The sequence below is a fragment of the Oncorhynchus nerka genome, linkage group LG8, assembly GCF_034236695.1.
Source record: "Oncorhynchus nerka isolate Pitt River linkage group LG8, Oner_Uvic_2.0, whole genome shotgun sequence".
Taxonomy (NCBI): domain Eukaryota; kingdom Metazoa; phylum Chordata; class Actinopteri; order Salmoniformes; family Salmonidae; genus Oncorhynchus; species Oncorhynchus nerka.
The window spans coordinates 22,011,076-22,030,675 of record NC_088403.1 but is presented as its reverse complement, the minus strand read 5'-3'; the positions used below and the strand labels follow the sequence as shown (position 1 = coordinate 22,030,675).

At 43.2% G+C, this 19,600-nt stretch overlaps 1 protein-coding gene across 4 annotated transcripts in view; it reads left to right on the top strand.

Moving 5' to 3' along the window:
- The window catches only part of LOC115123057 (ankyrin repeat and sterile alpha motif domain-containing protein 1B-like), a 288,347-nt gene that overhangs the window by 152,612 nt on the left and 116,135 nt on the right, over positions 1-19,600 (top strand). For all 4 annotated transcript variants that reach the window (XM_065021514.1, XM_065021512.1, XM_065021513.1 and 1 more), the window contains 2 exons: positions 15,978-16,642; positions 16,968-17,087. In XM_065021514.1, the coding sequence (XP_064877586.1) occupies positions 15,978-16,642; positions 16,968-17,087 (785 nt within the window). The remainder of the gene's footprint in view (positions 1-15,977; positions 16,643-16,967; positions 17,088-19,600) is intronic.

The window sequence follows — 19,600 nt, the reverse complement described above, 5'->3', positions numbered from 1 at the left end:
TTCTGATCTGTCAGTCTCCACCCCTGCCCTCTTCTGATCTGTCAGTCTCTACCCCCTGCCCTCTTGTGAACTGTCTGTCTATACCCCCTGCCCTTTGTGATATTTCTGTCACTTAGTTCCCCCATCATTTTCTCCCTCCTGTCTGTCTCGGTCTCTTCCTCCTGGCCTCTCTCTCTCTCTCCTTCCTGTCTCTGTCTCTCCCTCCTGTCTCTCTCTCTCTCTCTCTCTCACTCTCTGTCTCTCCCTCCTGTCTCTCTCTTTGTCTCTCCCTCCTGTCTCTCTTTCTCTGTCTCTCCCTCATGTCTCTCTCTCTCTCTCTCTCTCTCTCTCTCTGTCTCTCCCTCCTGTCTCTCTCTCTGTCTCTCCCTCCTGTCTCTCTGCCTCCCGTCTCTCCCTCCTGTCTCTCTCTGTCTCTCCCTCCTGTCTCTCTCTCTCTCCCTCCTGTCTCTCTTTCTCTGTCTCTCCCTCATGTCTCTCTCTCTCTCTCTCTCTCTCTCTCTGTCTCTCCCTCCTCTCTCTCTCTGTCTCTCCCTCCTGTCTCTCTGCCTCCCGTCTCTCCCTCCTGTCTCTCTCTGTCTCTCCCTCCTGTCTCTCTCTCTCTCCCTCCTGTCTCTCTCTCTCTCCTGTCTCTCTCTTTGTCTCTCCCTCCTGTCTCTCTCTCTGTCTCTCTCTCTCTCTCTCTCTCTGTCTCTCCCTTCTGTCTCTCTCTCTCTCTGTCTCTCTCTCTCTCTCTCTCTGTCTCTCCCTTCTGTCTCTCTCTCTGTCTCTCCCTCCTGTCTCTCTCTCTCTGTCTCTCCCTCCTGTCTCTCTCTCCATCTCTCCCCCCTGTCTCTCTCTCTCTCTCTCCCTCCTGTCTCTCTCTCTGTCTCTCCCTCCTGTCTCCCTCCTGTCTCTCTCCGTCTCTCTCTCTGTCTCTCTCTCTCTGTCTCTCTCTCTGTCTCTCCCTCCGGTCTCTCTCTCTCTGTCTCTCCCTCCTGTCTCTCTTTGTCTCTCTCTCTCGGTCTCTCCCTCCTGTCTCTCTCTCCATCTCTCCCCCTGTCTCTCTCCCTCTCTCCCTCCTGTCTCTCTCTCTGTCTCTCCCTCCTGTCTCTCTCGGTCTCTCTCTCTGTCTCTCCCTCCGGTCTCTCTCTCTCTCTCCCTCCTGTTTCTCTTTGTCTCTCCCTCCCGTCTCTCTTTGTCTCTCCCTCCTGTCTTTCTTTGTCTCTCCCTTCTGTCTCTCACTTTGTCTCTCCCTCCTGTCTCTCTCTCTGTCTCTCCCTCCTGTCTCTCTGCCTCCCGTCTCTCCCTCCTGTCTCTGCCTCCTGTCTCTCCCTCCTGTCTCTCTCTGTCTCTCCCTCCTGTCTCTCTGTCTCTCCCTCCTGTCTCTCTCTCCCTCTCTCCCTCCTGTCTCTCTCTCTGTCTCTCCCTCCTGTCTCTCTCGGTCTCTCTCTCTGTCTCTCCCTCCTGTCTCTCTCTCTCTCCCTCCTGTCTCTCTCTCTCTCCCTCCTGTCTCTCTCTCTGTCTCTCCCTCCTATCTCTCTCTTTGTCTCTCCCTCCTGTCTCTCTCTCTGTCTCTCTCTCTCTCTCTCTCTGTCTCTCCCTTCTGTCTCTCTCTCTGTCTGTCCGTCCTGTCTCTCTCTCTCTGTCTCTCCCTCCTGTCTCTCTCTCCATCTCTCCCCCCTGTCTCTCTCTCTCCCTCCTGTCTCTCTCTCTTTCTCTCCCTCCTGTCTCCCTCCTGTCTCTCTCCGTCTCTCTCTCTGTCTCTCTCTCTGTCTCTCCCTCCGGTCTCTCTCTCTCTGTCTCTCCCTCCTGTCTCTCTTTGTCTCTCTCTCTCCATCTCTCCCCCCTGTCTCTCTCTCTCTCCCTCCTGTCTCTCTCTCTCTCTCCCTCATGTCTCTCTCTCTGTCTCTCCCTCCTGTCTCTCTCTGTCTCTCTCTCTGTCTCTCTCTGTCTCTCCCTCCTGTCTCTCTCTGTCTCTCCCTCCGGTCTCTCTCTCTCTCTGTCTCTCCCTCCGGTCTCTCTCTGTCTCTCCCTCCTGTCTCTCTCTGTCTCTCCCTCCTGTCTCTCTCTGTCTCTCCCTCCTGTCTCTCTCTCTGTCTCTTCCTTCTGTCTCTCTCTGTCTCTCCCTACTTCCAGCCCAGTGTATCTCCGACAGCAGCCTCAGACTAATGGAGGTCTATACTTGGCAGGAAATGGGTGGCTGCTCAGTACGGCGCCGTAAACATTTGTTAACAAGCAATTAAACGTGTCCTCTTTAATCCCGCTGGGCGCGGGGGCGTGCAATCGCTCACAACACCTGCCCAGGATGGAGGAGAAAAGGTTAGGGAAGAGGGCAGAACAGGAAGAGAGAGGAGAAAAGTGAGGGAAGAGGGCAGAACAGGAAGAGAGAGGAGAAAAGTGAGGGAAGAGGGCAGAACAGGAAGAGAGAGGAGAAAAGTGAGGTAAGAGGGCAGAACAGGAAGAGAGAGGATAAAAGTGAGGGAAGAGGGCAAGACAGGAAGAGAGAGGAGAAAAGTGAGGGAAGAGGGCAAGACAGGAAGAGAGAGGAGAAAGGCGAGGGAAGAGGTCAAGACAGGAAAAGAGAGGAGAAAAGCGAGGGGAGAGGGCAAGACAGGAAGAGAGAGGAGAAAAGCGAGGGGAGAGGGCAAGATAGGAAGAGAGAGGAGAAAAGCGAGGGGAGAGGGCAAGACAGGAAGAGAGAGGAGAAAAGCGAGGGGAGAGGGCAAGACAGGAAGAGAGAGGAGAAAAGGGCATTCTCTCGCCTTTTTTCCGTCATCCCTTTTCATCCTCTCTCTCTCTCTATCCTGTAAGAGTGGTAGAATAATATTGTTGTGGGTGGGAGGGTCATGGAAGAGAAGGCCATTATGTGGTGATTTAACTCAGTTTCTGGAATTGTAAATACATTACAGTAAGAGCCTGCAGTTGTCTGTCTCTCACACTCTCACACACAGACACACACACGCACAAGCACTTACACACACATTAATACACATATGTTACCGTGGTTAACTGTCAACAGGAAGACTACACCTGCGTGCTTGTGTGTGTGTGTGCCTATGCATGTACAGCGAGGAATGCAGGTATGCTGTGTGGTGCAACAGGAGCACTATCAGGTCCTGTTGTGTGTACTTGTAAGACTGGGTGTGTACTTGTAAGACTGGGTGTGTACTTGTAAGACTGGGTATGTACTTGTAAGACTGGGTGTGCAGTTGTAAGACTGGGTGTGTACTTGTAAGACTGGGTGTGTACTTGTAAGACTGGGTGTGTACTTGTAAGACTGGGTGTGTACTTGTAAGACTGGGTGTGCACTTGTAAGACTGGGTGTGTACTTGTAAGACTGGGTGTGTACTTGTAAGACTGGGTGTGTACTTGTAAGACTGGGTGTGCACATGTAAGACTGGGTGTGCACATGTAAGACTGGGTGTGCACATGTAAGACTGGGTGTGCACATGTAAGACTGGGTGTGCACTTGTAAGACTGGGTGTGCACTTGTAAGACTGGGTGTGCACTTGTAAGACTGGGTGTGGCCTTGTAAGCATATTTCAGTAGTATGAGTCAGTATGTGAAGCAGGTGGTGACCTGAAGTAAGACACACACACAGAGGACAGAATACAGAGAGAGAGAGATTTGTCTGTCCAAGTTGAGGTCTCTCTCTCCTTCATCTGACTCATGCTGTGTTTATATGGATGGATCATTTTTGATTCAGGGCTGAACAGTAGTTTTCTCCTCTCCTCCCTACGTGTGTGGATTATTTTTCCCTTACCTCTGTTCACCTCCGCTGTTCTTTCTACTGTTACTCTCTCTCTCTCTCTCTTTCAATTTGATTTAATTTAGGGGGATTTCAACAATACAAATTGGACAGGAAACATTACTCACAATAGTTCCAAAGACATTTCTAATGTCATATTATGTCTATATACATTGTTGTAACAGTGTACAAAAAGTTAAGTACAAAAGGGAAATAAATCAACATAAATATGGGTTGTATTTACAATGGTGTTTGTTCTTCACTGGTTGGCCTTTTCTTGTGGCAACAGGACACAAATGTATCTGCTGTGATGGAACACTGGTATTTCACCCAATAGATATGGAAGTTTATCAAAATTGGGTTTTATTTTCAAATTCTTTGTGGGTCTGTGTAATCTGAGGGAAATATGTCTTTCTAATATGGTCATACATAGGGCAGGAGGTTGGGAAGTGCAGCTCAGTTTCCACCTCATTTTGTGGGCAGTGGCACATAGGCAGACAGGCTATGGCAGCCTTTCTCAATAACAAGGCTATGCTCACTGAGTCTGTACATAGTCAAAGCTTTCCTTGATTTTGGGTCAGTCACAGTGGTCAGGTATTCTGCCACTGTGTACTCTCTGTTTAGGGCCAAATAACATTCTAGTTTGCTCTGTTTTTTGTTGTTTATTCTTTCCAATGTGTCAAGTAATTATCTTTTTGTTTTCTCATTGGTTGGGTCTAATTGTGTCGCTGTCCAGGGGATCCGTTGTACACTGAGGATATTTTTTGCAGAAACCTGCATGCAGAGTCTCAATTTTGTTTTTGTCCATATTTTGTGAATTTTTGTTTGGTGAGTGGACCCCAGACCTCACCTCACGGCCATAAAGAACAATGGGTTCTATAACTGATTCAAGTATTTTTTAGCCAGATCCTAATAGGTATGTCGAATTTGATGTTCCTTTTGATGGTGTCGAAGGCCCGTCTCTCAGATCTTACACAGCTTTGTGGTAGTTACTTCTGGCGCTGATGTTTAGGCTGAGGTATATATCGTTTTTTGTGTGCTCTAGGGCAACAGTGTCTAGATGGAAATTGTATTCGTGGTCCTGACAACGGGACCTTTTTTGGAACACCATTATTTTTGTCTTAATGAGATTTACTGTCAGGGCCCGACAGAATGTTGTCAGAACATCTAGGTGCTGCTGTAGGCCCTCTTTGATTGGGGACATAAGCACCAGCTCATCAGCAAACAGTAGACATTTGACTTCAGATTCTAATAGGGTGAGGCCGGGTGCTGCAGACTGTTCTAGTGCCCTCGCCAATTTGTTGATATATCTGTTAGAGGGTGGGGCTCAAGCTGCATCCCTGTTTGACCCCACGGCCCTCTGAAAAGAAATGTGTGTGTTTTTTGTCAATTTTAACTGCACACTTGTTGTTTGTGTACATAGATTGTATAATGTTGTATGTTTTTCCCCGAACACCACTTTCCATCAATTTGTACCGAAGACCTTCATGCCATATTGAGTCAAAAGCTTTTTGGAAATCAACAAAGCATGAGAAGACTTGCCTTTGTTTTGGTTTGTTTGTTTCTTAATTAGGGAGTCCAGGGGGAATATGTGGTCTGTTGTACGGTCATTTGGGAAAAAGCTTATTTGACATTTGCTCAGTACATTGTTTTCACTGAGGATATGTACGAGTCTGCTGTTAATGATAATGCAGAGTATTTTCCAAAGGTCGCTGTTGATGCATATCCCACGGTAATTATTGGGGTCAAATTTGTCTCCACTTTTGTGGATTGGGGTAATCAGTCCTTGCTTCCACATATTAGGGAAGGTGCCAGAGCTGAGGATGATGTTAGAATTTGTGCAAATTAGAATTTGTGGTCTGTATATTTGATCATTTCATTGAGAATGTTTTGGGTTGGAGTGTTTGTATTTTGTCCTGTAGTTCATTCAATGTAATTGGAGAATGCAGTGGGTTCTGGTAGTCTTTAATAGTTGATTCTAAGATGTTTATTTGATCATGTATATGTTTTTGCTGTTTGTTCTTTGTTATAGAGGCAAAACGATTGGAGAAGTATTTTATCCATGCATCTCCGTTTTGGATAGATAACTCTTCATGTTGTTATTTATTTAGTGTGTTCCAATGTTCCCAGAAGTCGTTAGTCTATGGATTCTTCAATTACATTGAGCTGATTTCTGACGTGCTGTTCCTTCTTTTTCTCGTAGTGTATTTCTGTATTGTTTTAGTGATTCTCTCTGTCTGTCTGTCTGTCTGTCTGTCTGTCTGTCTGTCTGTCTGTCTCTGTCTCTCTCCTCACTGTCTGTCTGTCTCTCGCTCTGTCTCTCGCTCTGTCTCTCGCTCTGTCTCTCGCTCTGTCTCTCGCTCTGTCTCTCACTCTGTCTCTGTCTCTGTCTCTCTCCTCTCTGGCTCTGTCTCTCGCTCTGTCACTCTCCTCTCTGTCTCTGGCTCTGTCTCTCACTCCTTCTCTCTCCTCTCTGTCTCTGGCTCTCACTCTCTCTCTCGCTCTGTCTCTCGCTCTGTCTCTATATACTGTATATATACAGTTCATTCTGAAAGTATTCAGACCCCTTGACTTTTTCCACATTTTGTTACGTTATAGCCTTATTATTTAGAAAGGCACACACCTGTCTATATAAGGTCCCACAGTTGACAGTGATTGTCAGAGCAAAAACCAAGCCATGAGGTCGAAAGAATTGTCCATAGAGCTCCAAGACAGGATTGTGTTGAGGCACAGATCTGAGGAAAAGGAACCAAAACATTTCTGCAGCATGAAGGTCCCCAAGAACGCTGTGGCCTCCACAAGAAGTTTGAAACCACCACGACTGAGCAATCGGGGGAGGAGGGCCTTGGTCAGAGAGGTGACCATGAACCCGATGGTCACCCTGACAGCGCTCCAGAGTTCCTCTGTGGAGATGGGAGAACCTTCCAGAAGGACAACCATCTCTGAGGCACTCCACCAGTCAGGCCTTTATGGTATAGTGGCCAGATGGAAGCCACTCCTCAGTAAAAGGCACATGACAGCCCCCTAAAGGACTCTCAGACCATGAGAAACAAGATTCTCTGGTCTGATGAAACCAAGATTGAACTCTTTGGCCTGACTGCCAAGCATCACAGCTGGAGGAAACATGGTGGTGGCAGCATCATGCTGTGGGGATGTTTTTCAGCGACAGGGACTGGGAGACTTGTCAGGATCGAGTGAAAGATGAATGAAGCAAAGTACAGAGAGATCCTTGATGAAAACCTGCTCCAGAGCGCTGAGGATCTCAGACTGGGGCAAAGGTTTGCCTTCCATCAGGACACCGACCCTAAGCACACAGCCAAGAGTGGCTTTGGGACAAATCGCTGAATGTCCTTGAGTGGCCCAGCCAGAGCCCAGACTTGAACCTGATCGAACATCTCTAGAGAGACCTGAAAATAGCTGTACAGCGACACTCCCCATCCAACCTGACAGAGCTTGAGAGGATCTGCAAAGAAGAATGGGATAAACTCCCCAAATACAGGTGTGCCAAGCTTGTAGCGTCATACCCAAGTAGACTCAAGGCTGTAACCGATGCCAAAGGTGCTTCAACAAAGTACTGAGTAAAGGGTCTGAATACTTATGTAAATGTGATTTTTCAGATTTTTTTTTTTTTATATATACATTTTTTTAAATGTCTAAAAAACTTTTTTTCCTTTGTCATCATGGGGTATTGTGTATACTGCCCTACCTAGAAGAAAGGCAGTAACTGCTCATTTGGTCGAAAATGAGTTCATGTTATTTTTGCAACATTAAATACATGCTTAATCAAGTGGATAAGTACCCTTCCTCTATTGAATTGTGTTTTGGAGAAAATGGGGGGCTCATGTTAGCAGTAACTGCATAAAGTTGCTGTGAGACCAAGGTAAATAAAAGCCATTTTTCTCAGATCCACTCTATGAACAGTTACTGCCTCTGCTTGGTAAGGCCTTATAGATTGACGAGGAAAAATAACAATTTAATCCATTTTAGAATAATGCTGTAATGTAACAAAATGTGGAAAAAGCCAAGGGGTCTGAATACTTTGTGAATACACTGTGTACACACACACACACACACACACACACACACACACACACACACACACACACACACACACACACACACAGTCCTTTATCCATTTCCTGGCACCAGCATCTCCCCTGATGTATCCAGCTAATGACTAATCTTTTTATGTATTTATAGATAATAAGATGCATATGTGCATAACATTTATCCAATTATATTATTAGAACCAACAGAATCATGTGAGATACAGTAACATTAGGTCTCCCTCTCAGAGCTTTACTGTGTAATTATCTGTGTATCCACCATGGTACTGTGTAATTATCTGTGTTTCCCCCTTGGTACTGTGTAATTATCTGTGTATCCACCATGGTACTGTGTAATTATCTGTGTATCCACCATGGCACTGTGTAAATGTATGTGTATCCACCATGGTACTGTGTAATTATCTGTGTATCCACCATGGTACTGTGTAAATGTCTGTGTATCCACCATGGTACTGTGTAAATGTCTCTGTATCCACCATGGTACTGTGTAAATGTCTGTGTATCCACCATGGTACTGTGTAATTGTCTGTGTATCCACCATGGTACTGTGTAATTGTCTGTGTATCCACCATGGTACTGTGTAATTATCTGTGTATCCACCATGGTACTGTGTAATTATCTGTGTTTCCACCATGATACTGTGTAATTATCTGTGTTTCCCCCTTGGTACTGTGTAATTATATGTGTATCCACCATGGTACTGTGTAATTATCTGTGTATCCACCATGGTACTGTGTAAATGTCTGTGTATCCACCATGGTACTGTGTAATTATCTGTGTATCCACCATGGTACTGTGTAATTATCTGTGTATCCACCATGGTACTGTGTAATTATCTGTGTTTCCCCCATGGTACTGTGTAATTATCTGTGTATCCACCATGGTACTGTGTAATTATCTGTGTATCCACCATGGTACTGTGTAAATGTCTGTGTATCCACCATGGTACTGTGTAAATGTCTGTGTATCCACCATGGTACTGTGTAAATGTCTGTGTGTCCACCATGGTATTATACTTGGTTATACACACGCACACAGACCATGTTGTCCTGCTGATCATAGTTTTGTTCACTGATATTACACACACTGATACACTCAGCTCTGTTTGGCTGCATATCTGTTTGTCTGTTTATTGGGTTTAATCTTTCTCAAATCTCATTGTGAATATGTGGTGTGGTTTGGAGTAGGGCATTGACTGTATGAAAAGAATGGACAATAAAGCTTTAGAAATTTGAATTGAAGGAAAATGTACTCCGCGACCTCAGGATGACACTGTACATGCACAAAGACTAAATAGAATACTGTACACCATCCCCGGGCAGAATCACGCACATACATAGATATACGGGCCAGCTCTCTTTCTGAGTTAGACCAGAAAGACTCTCCTCTCTCTGTCTCCCAATCCCTCTTTCACCCCACTGCACACAGAGACAGTGGCTGTCTCTCTCAATGCATCCATTTGGCTCTAAGTACACCTCACAGAACTCAGTCAATGGGCCAGACACACTGATACATCACACATGTGCTCTCTCTCTCTCTCTCTCTTCTCTCTCACACGCACATGCATGCACACACACACACAGTGATGTTGACCAGGCAGCCGTGTCAGACCTCTGTCAGGAGTTGTGTAGTGTGTACCGTAGGAGCCTGCATCTTGACAGGGTAGCAGCAGATGTATGTTTCCCTCTATCATTCTTCTCTCTGTCTCTCTCTTGTTTTTAATCTTTATTTTAACTCGCTCTGTTAATCCTGATTCTGATGTGTTTTTCTCTAGTTGTTTTAACATAGATCCTCTTTCCTCTGTATTGTTGTGTGTTTTTCTAGATCGGTAGGGATATGGTTATGGTATGGATATGGTTATGGTTATGGTTATGTGATGGTATGGTTATGGTTATGGTTATGTTATGGTTATGTATATGGTATGGTTATTGTATGGTATGGTTATGGTATGGATATGGTTATGGTATGGGTATGTGATGGTATGGATATGGTATATGGTTATGGTATGGTTATGTATATGGTATGGTTATTGTATGGTATGGTATGATATGGTTATGGTATGGATATGGTTATGGGTATGTGATGGTATGGATATGGTATGGTTAGGAATATGGATATGATATGGGTATGGTTATGGGTATGGATATGGTTATGGTATGGTTATGGTATGGATATGGTTATGGGTATGTGATGGTATGGATATGGTATGGTTAGGAATATGGATATGATATGGGTATGGTTATGGATATGGTATGGATATGGTTATGGATATGGGTATGGATATGGTATGGATATGGTTATGGGTATGTGATGGTATGGATATGGTATGGTTAGGAATATGGATATGATATGGGTATGGTTATGGTATGGGTATGTTATGGTATGGATATGGTATGGTTAGGAATATGGTTATGGTATGGTTATGGTATGGATATGGTTATGGGTATGGTATGGATATGGTATGGTTAGGAATATGGATATGATATGGTATGGATATGGATATGGATATGGTTATGGTATGGTTATGGATATGGTTATGGTATGGATATGGTTATGGGTATGTGATGGTATGGATATGGTATGGTTAGGAATATGGATATGATATGGGTATGGTTATGGATATGGCTATGGTATGGATATGGTATGGTTAGGAATATGGATATGATATGGGTATGGATATGGTTATGGATATGGATATGGTTATGGTATGGATATGGTTATGGGTATGTGATGGTATGGATATGGTATGGATATGATATGGGTATGGTTATGGATATGGCTATGTTATGGTATGGATATGGTATGGTTATGGAAATGGGTATGGATATGGTTATGGTATGGATATGGTTATGGGTATGTGATGGTATGGTTAGGAATATGGATATGATATGGGTATGGTTATGGATATGGTTATGGTATGGCTATGGTATGGATATGGTATGGTTAGGAATATGGATATGATATGGGTATGGTTATGGATATGGCTATGTTATGGTATGGATATGGTATGGTTAGGAATATGGATATGATATGGATATGGTTATGGTATGGTTATGGTATGAATATGGTTATGGGTATGTGATGGTATGGATATGGTTATGGTATGGTTATGGATATGGTTATGGGTATGGATGTTATGGTATGGTTATGGATATGGCTATGATATGGATATGGTGTGGTATGTATATCGTATGGTTATAGTGTGGTATGGGTATGGATATTGGTATGGTCATGGTATGGGGATGGTTATGATATGGTTACGGTATGATTATGGTTATGTATATGGTTATGTATATGGTTATGGATATGGATATGGGGATGGTTATGGATATGGTTATGTATATGGTTATGGATATGGTTATGTGATGGTATGGTTATTGTATGGTTATGGTATGGATATGGTTATGGTATGGGTATGTGATGGTATGGATATGATATGGTTATGGTATGGATATGGTTATGGTATGGTATTATGGTATGGATATGGTATGGTTATTGTATGGTTATGATATGGTTATGGTATGGATATGGTTATGGTATGGATATGGTTATGGGTATGTGATGGTATGGATATGGTATGGTTAGGAATATGGATATGATATGGGTATGGTTATGGGTATGGATATGGTTATGGTATGGTTATGGTATGGATATGGTTATGGGTATGTGATGGTATGGATATGGTATGGTTAGGAATATGGATATGATATGGGTATGGTTATGGATATGGGTATGGTATGGATATGGTTATGGATATGGGTATGGATATGGTATGGATATGGTTATGGGTATGTGATGGTATGGATATGGTATGGTTAGGAATATGGATATGATATGGGTATGGTTATGGTATGGGTATGTTATGGTATGGATATGGTATGGTTAGGAATATGGTTATGGTATGGATATGGTTATGGTATGGATATGGTTATGGGTATGGTATGGATATGGTATGGTTAGGAATATGGATATGATATGGGTATGGATATGGTTATGGATATGGATATGGTTATGGTATGGTTATGGATATGGTATGGATATGGTTATGGGTATGTGATGGTATGGATATGGTATGGTTAGGAATATGGATATGATATGGGTATGGTTATGGATATGGCTATGGTATGGATATGGTATGGTTAGGAATATGGATATGATATGGGTATGGATATGGTTATGGATATGGATATGGTTATGGTATGGATATGGTTATGGGTATGTGATGGTATGGATATGGTATGGATATGATATGGGTATGGTTATGGATATGGCTATGTTATGGTATGGATATGGTATGGTTATGGAAATGGGTATGGATATGGTTATGGTATGGATATGGTTATGGGTATGTGATGGTATGGTTAGGAATATGGATATGATATGGGTATGGTTATGGATATGGTTATGGTATGGCTATGGTATGGATATGGTATGGTTAGGAATATGGATATGATATGGGTATGGTTATGGATATGGCTATGTTATGGTATGGATATGGTATGGTTAGGAATATGGATATGATATGGATATGGTTATGGTTATGGATATGGCTATGTTATGGTATGGATATGGTTATGGATATGGTTATGGTTAGGAATATGGATATGATATGGTTATGGTTATGATATGGTTATGGTATGGATATGGTTATGGGTATGTGATGGTATGGATATGGTATGGTTAGGAATATGGATATGGTATGGATATGGTATGGTTATGGGTATGGTTATGGATATGGGTATGTGATGGTATGGATATGGTATGGTTAGGAATATGGATATGATATGGGTATGGTTATGGTATGGATATGGTTATGGTTATGGTATGGATATGGTTATGGGTATGTGATGGTATGGTTAGGAATATGGATATGATATGGGTATGGTTATGGATATGGTTATGGTATGGATATGGCTATGTTATGGTATGGATATGGTATGGTTATGGAAATGGGTATGGTTATGGGTATGTGATGGTATGGATATGGTTATGGGTATGTGATGGTATGGATATGAACATGGATATGGTTATGGCTATGGTATGGTTATTATGGTTATGATATGGATATGGCTATGGTATGGTTATGTTGTGGTATGGTTATGGGTATGGTTATGGTGTGGTTATGGTATGGATATGGTTATGGTATGAATATGGTTATGGGTATGTGATGGTATGGATATGGCTATGGTATGGTTATGGATATGGTTATGGGTATGTGATGGTATGGTTATGGTATTTATGTTATGGTATGGTTATGTTGTGGTATGGGTATGGTATGGTTATGATATGATATGGCTATGGTATGGTTATGTTGTGGTATGGATATGGTATGGGTATGGTTATGATATGGATATGGTATGTTTATGTTGTGGTATGGATATGGTTATGGGTATGGTTATGGTATGGATATGGGTATGTGATGGTATGGATATGGTTATGATATGGGTATGTTATGGTTATGGTATGGATATGGTTATGGTATGGTTATGGTATGAATATGGGTATGGTTATGGGTATGTGATGGTATGGATATGGTTATGGTATGGTTATGGTATGAATATGGTTATGGGTATGTATATGGTTATGGGTATGTGATGGTATGGATATGGTTATGGTATGGTTATGGATATGGTTATGGGTATGGTATGGTTATGGGTATGGTTATGGTATGGATATGGGTATGTGATGGTATGGATATGGTTATGATATGGGTATGTTATGGTTATGGTATGGATATGGTTATGGTATGGATATGGTTATGGTATGGTTATGGTATGAATATGGGTATGGTTATGGGTATGTGATGGTATGGATATGGTTATGGTATGGTTATGGTATGAATATGGTTATGGGTATGTATATGGTTATGGGTATGTGATGGTATGGATATGGTTATGGTATGGTTATGGATATGGTTATGGGTATGGATGTTATGGTATGGTTATGGATATGGCTATGATATGGATATGGTGTGGTATGTATATCGTATGGTTATAGTGTGGTATGGGTATGGATATTGGTATGGTCATGGTATGGGGATGGTTATGATATGGTTACGGTATGATTATGGTTATGTATATGGTTATGTATATGGTTATGGATATGGATATGGGGATGGTTATGGATATGGTATGGATATGGTTATGGATATGGTTATGGATATGGGGATGGTTATGGATATGGTATGGTTATGGGTATAGGTATGGTTATGGTATGGTTATGTTATGGTATGGATATGGGTATGGTGTGGTTATGGTATGGATATGGTATGGATATGGTTATGGTTATGGTTATGGATATGGTTATTGTATGGTATGGTTATGGATATGGTTATGGTATGGCTATGGGTATGTGATGGTATGGCTATGGTATGTATATCATGGTTAAGGTGTGGTATGGTATGGGTATGGTTATGGTATGTACAGTGGGGCAAAAAAGTATTTAGTCAGCCACCAATTTTGCAAGTTCTTCCACTTAAAAAGATGAGAGGCCTGTAATTTTCATCATAGGTACACTTCAACTATGACAGACAAAATGAGACAAAAAATCCAGAAAATCACATTGTAGGATTTTTAATGAATTTATTTGCAAATTATGGTGGAAAATAAGTATTTGGTCAATAACAAAAGTTTATCTCAAACGTTTTCTGTAAGTCTTCACAAGTTTTTCACACACTGTTGCTGGTATTTTGGCCCATTCCTCCATGCAGATCTCCTCTAGAGCAGTGATGTTTTGGGGCTGTTGCTGGGCAACACGGACTTTCAACTCCTCCCTCCAAATATGTTCTATGGGGTTGAGATCTGGAGACTGGCTAGGCCACTCCAGGACCTTGAAATGCTTCTTACAAAGCCACTCCTTCGTTGCCCGGGCGGTGTGTTTGGGATCATTGTCATGCTGAAAGACCCAGCCACGTTTCATCTTCAATGCCCTTGCTGATGGAAGGTTTTCACCCAAAATCTCACGATACATGGCTTTACACGGATCAGTCGTCCTGGTCCCTTTGCAGAAAAACAGCCCCTAAGCATGATGTTTCTACCCCCATGCTTCACAGCAGGTATGGTGTTCTTTGGATGCAACTCAGCATTCTTATATTTTGGTTTCATCTGACCATATCACATTCTCCCAATCTTCTTCTGGATCATCCAAATGCTCTCTAGCAAACTTCAGACGGGCCTGGACATGTACTGGCTAAAGCAGGGGGACACGTCTGGCACTGCAGGATTTGAGTCCCTGGCGGCGTAGTGTGTTACTGATGGTAGGCTTTGTTACTTTGGTCCCAGCTCTCTGCAGGTCATTCACTAAGTCCCCCCGTGTGGTTCTGGGATTTTTGCTCACCGTTCTTGTGATCATTTTGACCCCACGAGGTGAGATCTTGCGTGGAGCCCCAGATCGAGGGAGATTATCAGTGGTCTTGTATGTCTTCCATTTCCTAATAATTGTTCTCACAGTTGATTTCTTCAAACCAAGCTGCTTACCTATTGCAGATTCAGTCTTCCCAGCCTGGTGCAGGTCTACAATTTTGTTTCTGGTGTCCTTTGACAGCTCTTTGGTCTTGGCCATAGTGGAGTTTGGAGTGTGACTGTTTGAGGTTGTGGACAGGTGTCTTTTATACTGATAACAAGTTCAAACAGGTGCCATTAATACAGGTAACGAGTGGAGGACAGAGGAGCCTCTAAAATAAGAAGTTACAGGTCTGTGAGAGCCAGAAATCTTGCTTGTTTGTAGGTGACCAAATACTTATTTTCCACCATAATTTGCAAATAAATTCATTAATGGGATTTTCTGGATTTTTATCCCTAATTTTGTCTGTCATAGTTGAAGTGTACCTATGATGAAAATTACAGGCCTCTCTCATCTTTTTAAGTGGGAGAACTTGCACAATTGGTGGCTGACTAACTACTTTTTTGCCCCACTGTATATCGTATGGATATGGTATGGTTATGGTATGGATATGGTGTGGTGTGGTATGGGTATGGTTATGGTATGGGTTTGGTATGGTTATGGTATGGTTATGGAGCACCTTTTACTGTCTCCATGTTAGCACAAGAGAGAGAGAGGGAGATCTCATAAGATTGGTTACTGTGTGCAACCAATCTGTGGGTCTGTGTATGGTATGTATGTTGGACCTGGAATGTGTGTGTGGTGTACTCCAACATTAACTTGTGTGTGTTTTCTCTCCTCAGACGACGGGACGTACCAGCAGAACCCTCCCCCCGCCTCTTCCAATACACTCCTACTACCAGACGACCGACGACAGAGCCTCGTCCCTGTAGAGTTTGCCGGCCTCCTCCACGGCTCCTCGCCGGCCTGCGAGACGCCCGACACACCCTACCACCTCTACACCTCCAACACCAATCCCAAAGCCCGAAAACACACCCCCTCGGACCCCCACACCAGCCCGGTAACCACGCTCGGTAACCAGGGCAACCTCACTTCGGTAACCCAGCCCTTTGAATTAGGAATTGGACTTCCACCGCCCCTCATTATCCCTCACACAGGAAACGAGGCGTTGACTCTGAAGACCTCCAAAGACCCAATCAAAGACGACAGACCCCCCAAACCTCAGGTAGTCTATCGCACCATTTTCCACACCCGGGTTAACCAGAACCCCCAGAGCACCTCGCCCTCCTCCTCCTCGCCATATGGTTGGAACGGGGAGGCGGTGGTGGTGAGGGGGTGTGTGTCGGGAGCTGGTGGACTCAGGGAGGGGACACCGGTGTCTGGATACGAGGACAGGGCCTTTACCCTGGGCAGGATGAGATCCATACCTCGCAGTGTGCTGGACCTAAAGCTCTCCAAGTCACTGTCCAAGTCTGACTCCAACCTGGTGGCTGTGTCACCCATACAGGTCTGTTGTCGTGTTTATATCCCCTTTTCATGAAGAAACAATGCTGTTTTTTTGACCATTCCCTCTTTATCTTGTGTGAAATGTCAGGTGTAATATTAATTGCGGTTAAAAGTACTGCCCCGGGCTTATTACACTGAGAGGGTGGGTGTTGGTAAATGTAACCGTTTGTTTGGTTACCATTGGGGGAATGACTGTTACAGAACCTCACCTTAGAATTTGCTTCAAGCCACAGACAGTTGTCCAACTTGATAAACGATATTGATTCAATTGATGGATCCATTGTTAAACGTAGATTAATGGACAGTGTGTTGACGGTCTCTTTCAGGAGGAGTACCACTGGGGGTCGGGGGCCAGGGGCCAGGGGCCGAGAGGAAGCCCAGGGGACACCGCCAGTCCTGGGGGCCAGCTTGAGAGAACACCCTCCTTCACTGCTGAATGGGAGGAGGTGAGAGAAGCACATGCTGTGGCTGCTGTTCAGTCAAATAGAAATGTCATGTCTAGAACTTAAACAAAGAAGAAATGACGTGGTCTATTATCTGTGAGTCTGTTCTACACAATTAGTTTCTGGTCCAAGAGGAAGATGACAGGAATATCCAGGTTCTTTTACTTTCTCTTCTATAAAGTAAAAAAATAAAAGGTGAGAAGAAATTAAGAAAAGAGAGGAGATTGAATAAGAAAAAAGGTATGAAAAATGCATACCGCGATGGAGAGATAGAAAGTAAAAAGCATTTGTGTGTGTGTGGGCGGGGGTGATTTACCTTTTAAGCATGATTGTGATCCACGTGTTTATTTCCATTGGTGAGAAATATTATACACACTGACTCAGCCAAATGATCTTCTGGTCACTATTCACACTAGACACACACACACCACCACTAATGCTTTTCTTGGGTGTATTTGGAGAGGTGACCGATGTTAAGATATGCAGGAAAAGGAGTCCAGCTTCATACCCAGGAACACACCCAGGAACACATCCAGGAACACACCCAGGAACTCACCCAGGAACACACCCAGGAACACACACACGTTAAGCCACCTCTTCCATACACATATGATCACCCTATACAATTCATTAGAAAGATATCAACTTCACTAATTGCCACTTTACAGTCCAAAACATCATCATTAGTGTAGAGCCTTATTCTAGACCGGATTCTGCACTCCTGAACATAGCAACAAAACACTTAAGCTGATTGGCTAATATACTGGGTGTGTTTGACATGTGTGATCTAATTGATGTGTATGATCATATGGCTTTTTCACATGCTGTATAGTAGGTCTGTGATGACCCCAGTTTATCAGATGCTGTATAGTAGGTCTGTGATGATCCCAGTTTATCAGATGCTGTGTAGTAGGTCTGTGATGATCCCAGTTTATCAGATGCTGTATAGTAGGTCTGTGATGATCCCAGTTTATCAGATGCTGTATAGTAGGTCTGTGATGACCCCAGTTTATCAGATGCTGTATAGTAGGTCTGTGATGATCCCAGTTTATCAGATGCTGTATAGTAGGTCTGTGATGATCCCAGTTTATCAGATGCTGTATAGTAGGTCTGTGATGATCCCAGTTTATCAGATGCTGTATAGTAGGTCTGTGATGATCCCAGTTTATCAGATGCTGTATAGTAGGTCTGTGATGACCCCAGTTTATCAGATGCTGTATAGTAGGGCTGAGATGATCCCAGTTTATCAGATGCTGTATAGTAGGTCTGTGATGACCCCAGTTTATCAGATGCTGTATAGTAGGGCTGAGATGATCCCAGTTTATCAGATGCTGTATAGTAGGGCTGTGATGACCCCAGTTTATCAGATGCTGTATAGTAGGTCTGTGATGACCCCAGTTTATCAGATGCTGTATAGTAGGTCTGTGATGATCCCAGTTTATCAGATGCTGTATAGTACGTCTGTGATGACCCCAGTTTATCAGATGCTGTATAGTAGGTCTGTGATGATCCCAGTTTTTCACATGCTGTATAGTAGGTCTGTGATGATCCCAGTTTATCAGATGCTGTATAGTAGGTCTGTGATGACCCCAGTTTATCAGATGCTGTATAGTAGGTCTGTGATGACCCCAGTTTATCAGATGCTGTATAGTAGGTCTGTGATGATCCCAGTTTATCAGATGCTGTATAGTAGGTCTGTGATGACCCCAGTTTATCAGATGCTGTATAGTAGGGGTGTGATGATCCCAGTTTATCACATGCTGTATAGTAGGGGTGTGATGATCCCAGTTTATCAGATGCTGTATAGTAGGTCTGAGATGATCCCAGTTTATCAGATGCTGTATAGTAGGTCTGTGATGATCCCAGTTTATCAGATGCTGTATAGTAGGGTTGAGATGATCCCAGTTTTTCATTCATTAGCGATGGTTTGCCATACATTGCAAACGCCATACAATTCTATAGAGGCTGAATGATGATGATAATTTACCTACAGATTCTTCTATTAATCTGCAGAAATTATACATAAAGGGTCATATTTAATTACCTGCTTTGGGAAAACAGAATGGGAACGCTGGGAAAGGAAGGAAATCTACACTTTATCTAGAAAACTATGTGGACACCTATTCAATTGAGTAGATTTGTCTATTTCAGCCACACCTGACAGTTGTATAAAATTGAGCACACAGCCACGCAATCTCCATAGACAAACATTGGCAGTAGAATGGCCTTACTGATGCGCTCAGTGACTTTCAACGTGGCACCGTCATAGGATGCCACCTTTCCAACAAGTCAGTTTGTCAAATTTCTGCCCTGCTAGAGCTGCCCCGGCCAACTGTGAGGGGTGTTATAGTCAAGTGGAAACATCTAGGAGCAACAACGGCTGAAGTAGTGATCTATTACTTTTGTACTCAAACCCAATGTGGGAATCCCAATTTTCCCATTCCAGAGATTACTTTAAAATTAGGAATTGTGTAATCTGGGGGAGCTCTCTGATCTTAGATCAGTGAGTCGGCAAT